This window comes from Arvicanthis niloticus, chromosome 12 (assembly GCF_011762505.2).
Source record: "Arvicanthis niloticus isolate mArvNil1 chromosome 12, mArvNil1.pat.X, whole genome shotgun sequence".
NCBI lineage: Eukaryota > Metazoa > Chordata > Mammalia > Rodentia > Muridae > Arvicanthis > Arvicanthis niloticus.
In genome coordinates, this window is record NC_047669.1 from 43865842 (window position 1) to 43879143 (window position 13302).

The 13302-nt window shown below is 38.4% G+C and overlaps 1 protein-coding gene and 1 long non-coding RNA gene across 4 annotated transcripts in view; one reads left to right on the forward strand and one right to left on the reverse strand.

Annotated features, from left to right (window-relative positions):
- Arl6 (ARF like GTPase 6) overlaps positions 1-9253 on the reverse strand; it is a 23609-nt gene extending 14356 nt beyond the window's left edge. For both annotated transcript variants that reach the window (XM_034515088.2, XM_034515087.2), the window contains exons 1-2: positions 8946-9253; positions 2572-2721 (exon numbers count right to left, since the gene is read on the reverse strand). In XM_034515088.2, coding sequence (XP_034370979.1) covers positions 2572-2694 — 123 coding nt within the window. In that variant the 5' untranslated portion in view covers positions 2695-2721; positions 8946-9253. The remainder of the gene's footprint in view (positions 1-2571; positions 2722-8945) is intronic.
- Positions 9210-13302, forward strand: part of LOC143444073 (uncharacterized) — a 25469-nt gene continuing 21376 nt past the window's right edge. Inside the window, exons 1-2 of one of the 2 annotated variants that reach the window (XR_013113613.1) lie at positions 9210-9283; positions 11062-11223. This is a non-coding gene — a long non-coding RNA (uncharacterized LOC143444073). Of the gene's footprint in view, positions 9284-11061; positions 12135-13302 lie in introns of those variants that run through there. The other variant, XR_013113612.1, reaches the window with a different exon arrangement.

The window sequence follows — 13302 nt, forward strand, 5'->3', positions numbered from 1 at the left end:
TACCTAGGTTCTCCATAAACTCCCCTTTAAAATTTATCTTGAAGGGATAAAAATCCCCCAACTTTCTCTTCTCTAAAGTCCTGATAAAAATAATCAACAAAAAAAGCTCCTGAAGTTGATTAGGACAGAATGGATTCATATGGAACTCATTTTCCACTAAGGTAATTCAGAGAAAAGCCTGGGCACAGCACATACTCTGAACATGGATACAGTGGACTTCCTGGAGCCATGGACCAGCCACCCTAGCAGAATCTGTCAACTTCAGAGTCAGTGAGGGACCACGAACGTCTGAAAAGCAGGGTGGAGAGAAACCGAGGCCTTTGGATTTTCCCCTACACACACAGCAGGCACACTCCCATCTCCAAAACAGAGTCATGTCTAATATTAATTCCCTCTGTTATCCAGGAACAAATACTGTCATTGGACAGGACTGGCAACAAGGAAGGAGTGGAGACTAGACCCTCTGGGTCCAGCAATGATTTGAACAAATTTTATCCTCCATGTAGTCAACACCCCTGGCCAAAGATAATCTACTCATCTATCATCCAAAACATATTTAAGTGCTAATCTTTATTCTAGGTATTCGTTATTCACTGCTTCACAAGTCAAGGGCTGTGGTGGTTTGAATAGGCATGGCCCCCACAGGTTCATGGGTTTGAATGCTTAGTCATAGAGATTGGTTATTTGGGCTTATATGAGGAGGTGTGGCCTTGTTAAAGGAAGTGTGCCAATGTGGAGTTGGTGCTTTGAGGTCTTGAATGTTCAAGCTACCTCCAACGTGAAACACATCCAGTCTCCTCCTGGCTACCTGCAGATCTAGATGTAGAACTATTGGCTCTTCCAGCACCATGCCTGCCTGAACGCTGTCCCTCCATGATGATAATGGACTGACTGACCTTTCAGTACCTGTAAGCTAGCCCCAATTAACTGCCTGCCATTTTAAGAGTTGCCTTACAGGGACCCCAATGGAGGAGTTAGAGGAAGAACTGAAGGAGCTGAAGGCGTTTGCAACCCCATAGGAAGAACAACAATATCAACTAATCAGACCCCCAGAGCTCCCAGGGACTAAACCACCAACCAAAGAGTACACATGGAGGGAGCCATGGCTCCAAATACATATATAGTAGAGGACAGCATTGTTTGACATTAATGGGAGGGGAGGCCCTTGGTCCTGTGGAGACTTGATGCTCCAGTGAAGGGGAATGCTAGGTCAGAGAGGTGGGAGTGGGTAGGTGAGGGAGCACCCTATAGAAGCAGGGGGAGGGTGGAAGGGGGATAACATTTGAAATGTAAATAAATAAAATAACTAATAAAAAAAAGAATTGCCTTGGTCAGGGTGTCTCTTCACAGCAATGAAAATTCTAACTAAAACAAGGGCTCTGATATTGAGAAGAAATTGAATAAGCAAGGTATCAACTGAATATGTAGTACATTATCAAGTGAATAAACAGACTGCTTTGGAGTTTTTCAAGATAAGCCAGATGCTTCTACCCCCACCCCAACCTCCCCAATAAAGGTCTCACCATGCAGTCCTAGCTGAACTGGAGCACTGGAATATGTAGACCAGATTAGCCTTGAACTCACTGAGATTGCTCTGCCTGTCTACTGAATAGGATTAAAGGTATATAACACCAATCAAAACTATATTCTTCCTTACAAAGAGTGATTGGGTTAAAAATGAGGCAACTGAGGATAGTCATCATTTCAAATACAGCACTAGAGTAATTTATTCTTAAAAATAAGTCTGAATCTAAAAATCAATCTATCCAAAAATAAATTTTACCTACACACACAAGAAGAGACAACTTTCCTATAAAATGAGACATGGAATAGTCTTGTAATCTTTTCCTAAGAGAATACTATAGATCCTCTGATTAATACACTTAATTAACTAAAAATTGTGCCCAAATGTAGATGAAAGCTCACAAATGATGATGAGTTCAGAATAATACGGAGGAAAATGTAAGAGCTACACCGAGTAACCCAAGTATGGCGCCTCTATGCCTTCCAACTCAAGTGACGCCTCCTGGCTGTTTGTTATCAGTGCAGTTAAAAAGGCAGCAGGGTGGGAGCCGAGCGAAGTGTGCTTGGGATCTTCAGGTCAACTTTTCGGATCTCCAGGACAGTTGCTTCCAGCTTAAGGTTCAGGAATTATATGTAACAAAGCCCACCTCTAACTTATGAATCATATGTTGCACATGCTAGCTTTATGTATTTTTAGTAATAATATGTTCATACATGTTACTCAAAATCACCATCTGTCACTGATATGCACACCACTGTCTAATTCTACACAGAACTTAGAAGAAATTTAAACAAAGTGAGTGCACCCTGTAGGTAAACTTAGCCAATCTGTGCAGATCTTTAGGGGAATATAAAGGAAGAAAAAGAGAACATCCCATCTTAATAATCAAGATGTCGCATATGCAGCAAGCTACAGTTCACAGATATCTCCTTCCCAACATGAATAACAGGCCTTCATACAAATACAGGAAGTTGTAACTTAAAAGTAATGTTTCACATAACATTTCTCTAGTATCAGAAAATGCCAAGCGTTATAGAAATACTTACATTTGACGGTTTCAGTTTGTTAATGATTGTAGTTTTCCCACTATTATCCAGCCCGAGGCATAAAACATGAACCTCCTTCTTCCTCAGGCCAAGTAAACCTGAAAGTCTGTCCAACAATCCCATATTGGGGCTTAAATATTTAACGAGCAACTGCAAGGGAAAAGAAATTATTATTTCAAAGGTACCTTACACATGAAAATCATCTGTCTGCACATGAAAAATGTAAACATAATGGCAGCACACAAAGCCATCCGTGGGGCTTTGTTCCTAGTAAACAGTGTAAGCCGATTAACAGCAAGGAGCCTGGGCTGAAATGCAGACTGGCAGCGCATAAACCTTGGCAACACAGAATAACATCCCTGAAGCAACCACACTTGTATTATTCAGGAAGTAACTCTTGTATCATGTGAAGTATATCTTCAGTATCATGTGAAGTTGGCCAAGTGTAGTTTTCAAAGTTATTTATGAATGAGAGTCTGATAAATATAGAACACTGCAAAGGCAACAAGACTCAGCTACAGTCTGATGCTAAAGATCAAAAAACAGAAAAAAAAAAAACCAAACAAATGAAAGGTTTAGGCATATCATTTTAGCCACTACACAAATATCTAAAACAGAGCATGGTTATATTTTGAAATAATATGTAATTATAAAAGGTTTACTGTTTTTGTTTTCTGTAGGGTTGCTTCTAGTTTGAGTTGGACTTTCTATTAGTACAAAGAATATCCTATTCACCCACCTCTTATATAGTTCTGTAATTTACCACAGAATTCTTCTAATTCTTTGGGAATAGTGGATACATTCCTTCATAATTTCAGTCAATTGTACTAAATTCAACATTTTCTTACCTATTTACAGTATCCTACCATTATGTAAAAGAGCTTTAACCATAACACCATTATAAAACAGAAAAGTAAATGCAAACTTTAAATACACATGTGTGTGTACACATACAAATATGTACACAGAGGCATGCATATATATCCATATTTGCTATAAACATACACACATATATATGTATGTATTTGCTAATTTGTCTCTTAGGTACTCAACTGAATCTTTTTTTTTTTTTTTTTTTGAAGAAAAATCTGTATTATCAGCTTTCTGTTCCTATAGCAAATGTTGAGATTAAACCAGCCCACAGTTTTAGAAGCTCTAGTCCATGACCGAGTTCCTACTTTTGGAGACTAAGCTCTTAAGCCAGGCCTTTCAGGATTGTTTATTATTAATGTCAGGTATGGAATAGCTCCCTTCCAGTTGTTCGCTTAGGAGGGGAGGGTCCCAGAGACCACCCCAAACAATGTACAAGGTATTGCCATTTCTCTTATTGCCCATGGAAACTTGATGTTAAGACATTATGGTTAAAGACATCACACACTTTGGTCACATAATATGGAGAAATCCAGCTGGCACTGACCCAGAAGCTTCTTCCCTGATAGCTAGCTTTCATAGGCCAGGAAAGTACTAAGCAGACACTGGGGGGCAAAATGTCATTACAAGTCTACATCATCTGTGAAGCCTGAGAGCTGGTATAATGACCCACATGATAGGCTATGTCCATGGGTACAAGAATGACATGAGGGTAACCAATTGCTTTCTGATTGAATTTAAGGTCTGCTTTTTGGGCAGAAACTCATGCTTGGTACAGCAAACCTGACCATGAACCCATGAATGAGGAGGTCATAGGGAAGAACCTACTACAATTACCATGCTACATCAATACAGTAATAAGCTGTTCTCTATACTTTTATTAGTATATCCACAGATTAATGCAGCTCTTGACCCTTATCCGAGAAGCTTCTTTTTGTAGTGGATAGTTGTTGATAGAAAGATTCACAGCCAGTCCCCATCCAGAGAATAAGACCTGCAAAGGCTCAGTTCTAAATGAACCACTTATCTATACCACACCCCTCCTCCCAAGGCTTAGGAAACTTTCTGAAAGAGGAGGCAGAAAGACTGTAAAAGTCAGAAGCTGGGGAGGGAGGTGCAGGCGGCAGTCAAGCAGAGACTTCTGGACATGACAGCCTTGGTTGTCACAAGAACTGCCCGAGCCAGCCAACATTCCAGCTCGGGCTAGGGCTCCTGAGGTGAGCGCATGAGCTCACAGGTGGCTTAGGAAGCCAGCTCAGTATCTGAGAAGTAGCAGTGGATGGCTGCCGGGAGAGTCAATTTCCTTAAGGGACACGGCCATTGACTGGTTGCCCATGTGGATGGCTGTACACCCATGAGCATCAGGGTGGCACTAATTGGACCCTCTGAGTTATTTTAAAAGAAAAGCAAGAAGAGGATATAAAATTGGGAGGGATGATGGGAGGGGGCCCTGGGAAGAATTGGAATTGGGGAATAGGAAGTAGATAAGCCCAACACACACTGTCCACAAGTATAACATTCTTAAAGAACAAGTTAATATATTAAAAACATCCAAGCTAGTCAACTTTCTAGAGCAATCTTTAAACAACAACAAAATGAGCCACCGCCAGAAGCAAATTCCATTAGCAATACAAGGCAGAATTACTTTGCAGTCAAATAAAACTGCTTCTAATACAATGCTTGTTTTGTGTAGCTTCATGCTTACACTTCACATGTCCAAATGAAGCTTTTAAAAGGTCTTTCATTTGATGTCTTCAAACGCTAAATATTACTGTATGATAGAAGACAAATACTCTTTTTACTAACCACCCCAGTACCACCAGCACTGCCACAATATATCTGTCTACTAAGAATTTTCCTTTGCTCTCTGAACATTAATTTCCAGAGTCTTTGAAACATTAACTCACCTCATTAATTTTCATGTTCATTTAAGGTCACATACATCTGACATGTTTCAACTCCTTTTATGTCTATAATGCTATTCCATCCCAAGCAAAGGCTGTGGAGGAAAGGCTATCAATAGGATGCTTCCACGTCAAATGCATAAGAAAAGTGACCATATAGCTGACGTTTTGCTTAGTGCTTTTGTGAGATCTCCATCAGTATAAAGTACATAATCGAATTTCAATGATGTGCCTACAAGGAGCAGTGCATACTTCAAGGGCGGCTCTCTTTCTATCCGAAGAAGGGGTTTAACCTTTGTGCTACCTCAAACCTTTTCATACTAGAGATTCAAAGCCCATTTCAAATCATTTCTTTGAATCGCAGCTTAAAAGTTGGTATTTGATGAATCTATCTTAAATTTACTTTGTTACATAAAACAATTCATATTTATCATTTTACTTAGAATTGGCTATTAAGACCTAGAGGGAAGCATGCTAATATAATGCTCATATATTTTTTCATTTTCCATATAATCTCCAACATATTTTCAAAACAATGACCTTTTCTTATTTTCACATGTCTCCTCTCTGGGCACTTACTAGAAACGTTGATTGTTAGAAGGTTCTATCATGGATATTCATGTTCCATGGTGTTTTATGACTTTCTATCATTTTTCTCAAATACCTGAGATTTACTACTGAAATATATGAGAATATAAAATTTTAAAGAGAGGTCAGCTTTTCAATTTTTTTATCTGCAAAGTGAAAAAAACCTATCACAGCACTGTTTAAATTTGGATTTATTCCATCACTAAAAAAACTGAATATCACTGCAAAACTTGCTTTTTATTAATGTTTTTCTCATGAGCTGCTTATCATATCTGGTGGCTACTGCTTTATTGTATGTAGTCATGTATATATTCCATGCATATGTACTGTAAACCATTTTAATCAATTAAAATTTACTTTATTATTATTGTTTTATAATACAGAACTTTTCTGATGATATTGATGTTTTTCTTTGTTTTTTTTTCAGTTTTAGGTCTAGAAATATTTCCTTCTATTCAGTATTTTGAACATATTAACTAATATTCTGTTTCCTGTATTTATAGTTATATTTTTTAGGTTTTAAATTCTAATTTGCCTGAAATTTCCCTAGGTGTGAGAGCAGATTCAGAGAGCTGTCTTTCCTTCCTCCTCTCCTCCATCTTTCTGTTCTATAGCACACAGATAGTAACCTTTTCCAGTTTCATTTTTCTTCCTATTATCTCTTTTGAGTAATTTTTCAATCTCTTATTTTATATTCTTATACATGTGTGGATCTAGCAGTAGGTTCTCTGTACGATTCTAAACTGTATTATTTGGAAGAGAATTCTTAAGAATTACTTTTAAAAGAATCTCAAGATCACTGATGTCTGGGAAATTTTATACTCTATAAATGTAACAAGCTTCTACAGAGCATCACCTTTTAATATGCCGATATGAGCTCTAAAGCTCCAAGAGATGAATAAAGAAAATACTATTGTCTGTGAGTACTTGTCCATGAGAACCTTTCTGGGAAATATTTCCACTTTACACAAGCTGAGAAATCTACTCTTCTATTGGTCTGTTTATGACATCATCTCTCAATTCACACATCCCTAGATTTTGTCATGTGAAACACTGTTTCCTTTCATTAATGTCTCTTTTTCAGGATATGAGAGACTTAACAGTTTCTTCAGCTTTGAAGGGGAACTATACCTTGAAAGTATGCTTTTGAGGGACTAATGTTCTACTGATTTTATTGTCTTTTTCCATCTCCTTATTTTTCTTTATTAAGTGTAGAGAAAGTTGTGATTAAGGAAGACTGGCTAATCAATAAGAGACAAGATCAGGCTGAGCTGGAATCAAAATCTGCAGCATGGAGAATAAGCCATAAAGATTTGTAGTTGGATAGTCCAGTTAAGAACACATATCACAAAACACTCTCAGCCAGTTTTCGTCCTCTAGTTTGTTCTGAATTTCTTCAAAATGGCAGTTTAAACTTTTTACCAGTAAAATCACCTCACTGTAATGAACAAATAAAAACATCACACAATTAGGTAGCCACTCAAGCAAAAACTCACCTAGTCCCAAACGCTACATATCTCAGTGAACTTCTATACTTTGCAGAACTCTTGAAAAGCAATTGGGCTTTGCTTAAGGCTTTACATTTTTACTACCAATTGAAAATTTACACAATTAATATCCACAACAAATGCACGGGGGTGGGGGTTGCATGAGGGACTGTGACAGAGTTGAAATTAGGGAAACAATTAGCTTTGTACTCTCTTTTTCTCTACTCACATCTATTTAATTTTCCTTTTTTTTCACCCCCCCCATTTAATTTTTCTAAAGAAAAGTATAATTTTAGGAACTGGTTATGTGGCAAAATGGGAATGCGCTTGCCTACAGTGTGCAAAAGTCCTAGGTTTGATCTCAAGCACTGTAAAACAAGAAAGAAAAAAATTGAAAATTACACTCCTAGCAGCAGAGAGCACAGTTGCTAAGAGGATTCGATGCTCTTCCGGGACACCAGAGCTTGACTGAGGCTCTTAAACACCGTAACTCCAATTGCAGGGCTGGCCACAACCTTCTGGATTCAGCAGGCGCTACACTACACGAAAAATTCCATACAGAGATAGACGGAGGGGTTGGGGGGTTGGGGGGACAGGATATAAAGCTGGTACTGACTTGAGACTAGACTGACTGCCTTAAAGGATTTTAAAAAAACCCAGCATATTGGTGAGATTAGGAACAAAATATACCTTCAGTTCAGCTTTAAAAGTCTTACTGTATATACTATATAACGACAGCAGAATTGACAGCTAAAGTCAACTTGCCAAAATGAAACAACTCCTGTTCTTGAATTAAGAACACTTAGGTCTCCTAGCTCCTTTCCGAGAATTAGCTTTCCAAAGGATTACTGGTTGCCAGAAAAGCAATGGAGATTTAGCATGTTATCCACATGTAAGAGCTTAGAGTTAAGCTGAGGAGAGAGATGAGATGAGACGGAGAAAACTCCAGAAATGATAGTTTGTAAACTTTAAACGTTAGAGGTGTGGGCTGTTGCACATTCTTGCTATCCCAATTAAGCAATCTTATTAAGTTAGAAAAATTTGATGATGAAATTTCAACCAAATAGTTCACACATCGTAAAAAAAGGCTTGTCTTGGGTAGCGTTAGAGTCAACCAAGCAAGTAAACAACATTCGTCCAAAGCAGTTCAATACATTTTCGAGGCTCCTTATTAGTACTCACCACATAAACTCAATTCTTTTTTTTTCCATCTCTCGCAGATTAGAGATAGTAACTCACTTGGATTTTTAAAATGCGGGTAATAGCTTAGAATAATTCTAAATCAGACAGGGAGAGGGTGTCCTCTGGCTACCGGGGTGGAAATGGCTGCGAACAGGTAGCGGGAACTTTTTGAGTTAGTGGATCCTGCCGCCGATTCCACAACGCTACAGACACCGTAGAACAGTCGCGTACATTTTAACGAGGGTGAAGCTGATGGCATGTAAAAATCATACCCAACAGAGCTGAGCGATAACACATAGATGGAGATGAAGAGAGACAAAAAGCGGGGTGGGGGTGGAGATACCTGATCTTTGACGCCAATCCAAAGGCCAAGGGGCTTACAAGGACAGGAAGGGACGCACTCTGGTACCCGTTTCCGCGGTGGGATCTTCCCCGGGAACCTCAGCCTTCCTCTCTCTGCCTCCGTAGGAAGGTTCCCTTGTCCCAAGCACAGCCTCTACTACAAGTTGGGGGAACCGGCGGGTTCACCGTGGATGAGAGCATCAGTGGTTGAGCAGGCGCCAAGGCGCGTGGCGTTTCCTTGGCAACGGGAGCTTCTTCCGGTCCCAAGGCCACGCCTACTGGGGGGCGTTGTAGATGTCCGCCGACCTGTTCTCAAGTTCTGCGACTGAAGAGCTCTGGGTAAAAAAACAAATGGTCTGATTTCCGCAGAGGAACTCTATTAGCGAGAGTGTGGGCACAGAAGACATGGGGAGCCGCCAATGCGCTGGGAATCGTGTGGTAGCGCCTTTGCTGCTGGGACGCGTGGGAGATGTAGGCCCGCGCACAGCATGCTGGGTAGCGTGCTGGGCGGCCTTAGCTGCGCGCGCATCGCTTGTTGCAGAGCTCCTGGGTTCTGGTTAGCGCCTACACAGATTTGCGTTGACCGCCATCGTCGAGGACGGCGTGAGGTGGAGAGAGGATCTGCTCAGATATGCTCCTCCCATTACACAGACCCTTTCCCGGGCTCCGCTAGGCCTGAGAGCTGAGTCGTGCAGAAGTACAGCTCTTAGCACAGGCAGGAGAGGGAAAGTGGTGTAAAAACCAAAGTCAGTTTTAAAAAACAGAAACATTATTTGGCAAAGGGAGTGTGATCCTCTTCCTAGTTCTTAGCTGTCTGCTGTCCCGGATATTAACTAACACCAGGCATGAATTTGTGATTACAATCCTCGGGATCAGAGAGCCTGGTAGCCAGGGATGGATTAGATAGAAGTTACCTTCTTAAATTCACTTGGAGTTTATAGCAATAGAAAGAATTTGTACTAATTGTAATATTTTATATAGACACTTTCCTGCACATTTGTTCCACAACAGACAGGTTACAGATGCAACAATTGTAAATATCTACGTTTTTTTTTTTTTTTTTTTTTACTGTTTTTTTGGTCAGTCTTCAAGCTGGCTGTTTCCACCAACCCACTCCTCAATGGATAAGTTCATGACGAACGTGTATTTGAAAAGTTTCCTCTCTTCATATCACTTTTTAGCATAAATGTGGGATGTTATTTTACCTTAACACTAGCCAGTGGTATGTTTAACTACCATACTTGTTTTTCAGCCCATTAATGAATTTGGCCTATCCATTGGATTGAGGGTAGAGGGAATAAACTGAAAGGAATTCCATCAAAGAGATAGTGGTAAAGACACTTGTACATGCACTACCATGGCGTGCTTTTCTGGTGCCTTTCCGAATTCCTAAGTATTTCTAACGTGGAGTAAGTTACAGTTCTGGTCTCCTGGCTCTCATAAGGCAAAAACCAAACTAAACGAACAAAGCTTCTATAGTCTGTATATCCAAAGGTATTAACATAAATGCCCTTGTTAAAACAGAGAGTGGGAATACACTATACTCTGTGGTCTAGGAAAATTACTCTTTGTGTATATTTCATCTTCAAAAATGTATTTCATCTAGTGGTTTTGAGGACTAAGGAAAGAAAAGAGTATACATGTTTGACCAATAGATAGCAAGTGTTCAATAGGTAAGTTTCCTTCCTTGTGAAATTTTTTATTACCCAAAGAAAATCAGCTCAGTTGCTGATGTGATTGTCCTTTTAACTTCTGACCCCAAGTGCAGGGAGCGATTAAACCTCTTCTCTTTGATTTGATTAAATCACTTCTCTTTGACTCACTTTGACAAAACATAGATGCTTATCTGCTTATATAATATGTTCTCTCTAGACATAGAACAGAGCTTATGTCCCAGCATTTTTTTTCCCCCCGTTTAGGCGGCAATTATCAGGTATTTTTTTCCCCCACAAAACATTTGGAGGAAACTAAACATATAAGAACAGACCAAGCAACCAACTTTACAGTAAACTTGGATGGCATTTAAAAATTATTTTTGTTGGACTTATTCATTTTATTTTATGTTTGTTTTGTCTACTTATATGTACCTGCACCACATGAATACTTGGCACCTGGAGAGGCCAGAAGAGGGATCTTATCTACTGGGACTGGAATCAGGGAAGATTGTGATCCAGCCCGTGTGTGCTGTAACTCCAATCTAGCTCCGATGCAAGAGCCATGAGTGCTCCAAACCACTGAGCCATCTCTTCATCCCCAACTTAGATGATTTTTAACAAAAGGTGAACAGGGTTTTTTTTTTTTTAAGTGTATTTGATCTGCTGTTTTATTGTTATTAGAAATTAAAGAGTTCACATGACTCCTAAATTCTATTTGGTGATGTAGAAAATGTTGAAAAGATGAACCCTAAAACATCGTAAATATTTCAGTTGTTTGAATCTGCTGTTTTGATGGTTGGCAGCTGTAAGCTATCTTGAGTAAACCCAGAAGCACAACATAATTCCACTGGACTTACAAAGTTCGTTTGACTCTCTTGATTTTATTGTGAGCACAACAAGCTTTTAAAACAGTATGTGATTTTCTCAAGTCTACTTAAGATACATGTAGAAGGGCTTTAGGTACCTTCTGTCCACTTTTCATTTCAGAGTGACTTGTAGCTATAGTCAGACAATAAATAAAGGAGTGAGGTACATTGGATCTGTTACTTCTAATCATTTTGAGATGGTATGAATGTATTTTATTGTCAGCAACATAAGGAATCTGGAAAATCCCTGATTTATAATATATTGAAAAATTTTTAATGGACATTGATGGTCTAAAGATTTGATAGACCAGTTTATGTTGTGTGCTGTTTATGTATCTGTATAAACTACCTCTGTAATACATAATTCCATTCACCCAAATCTCACAAAATATCTGCCAGTATAAAATCACTACAAAAATATGTATCCATTAATTATAGTGATTTCTGTGAGTTTTTGCCTAGACCTCAAAGTCTGTAATTATTTGGAAAAATTACAACTATGTTTTGTATTCATAATCACTAAAGTTTTAAACAATGCCTAGACATACTTACTAAAAAGTAAATTACAATAATACACTTGCATATAACAGTACAAAACATCACAAACTCAACCACCAAAACTGTAACTTTTATTTGGTAATAGATATTTTAATAAACAGGCTTTCTCCATCTGTAAGACCCTGATAATGCCTTTTAGGAAATCATAGAAAAATAAAATACAATAATTAGCAATTTGTACTTTGTACAAAAATCTTACTATGTTGCTCAGCAGGTTGTTTTGCTAAACACCATATCCTTTCAGCAACTAGATGACACATATAATTCAGTTCACCATAAAACAACTCCTCATATTGGGAGATGAACATTCTATAACACTTATTACCTCATTTGCATGCCAACACATGAACATTTACATGGAATATTATAGTAGATTAATAAGATGAAAATAGTACCACCTTCCAATGAAACTGAAGTATTTCACTGCTATGGTCAAGTAGGTAGTGTGTGTGGTTGGGGGGGGGGGGGTGATTGCAGTTCAAGTAGCGCCATTTTGCTGCATTTGTGTTTCTACCATATTGGAATTACAACTAAAATGAAAACATCAACTGCATAAGCAACTTTGGAGGAAACATGTATGCCCTAAATAGTGATATGATTTCAAACAGAAAACATGATGTGGTGCTATCCCTCCTCATTGTCACAAACAGATCCAAACCCTCTTGCAAAATAGATGACCATAGTACTAAACACTTGAAGAATGATAATTGCAAGGTTGTTAACAAGGAAAGTCTTTATAAGTCTTTAACTTATAGGGAAAAAAGTATTGTGGCTGCAGTTTTTGATTTATCAAATATAATCTCTGAGGGGGGATTAAATAAGTCTAGACAGATGTTATCTAGGTATTATACAGAATTCACGATTTAACATTGTTTTTTAGGATCTGTGCCACAAAGACATGTGTACTTAATATTTTGAATGCACTGAGTACATCTACCATTTAAAATTTGATTGTTTAAATATTTTAAGTGTTTAGGCAAATAGGAATCTACATGTATACTTACATATTTATATTTTAGGTTATGCTAGAATAGAAAAATTATGGAGAACAGTCTTACCCCATTTGTCACAATCTAATTTTACATAAAGCCCAAAGAAGAAATATGCATCTTCAAATTCCCACACACTGGGTACAGCATGACCAAGAAATAAAGGACCCAGCACTGTGTTTTTGTTTTTTTTTTTTAATCTTTTTCTTTAAGTCAAAAGGGACAATGACAAAGCACCCTCACCTCACCCATTTACTTCTTTTAAATAACAACATAATTTACAGTGTTTT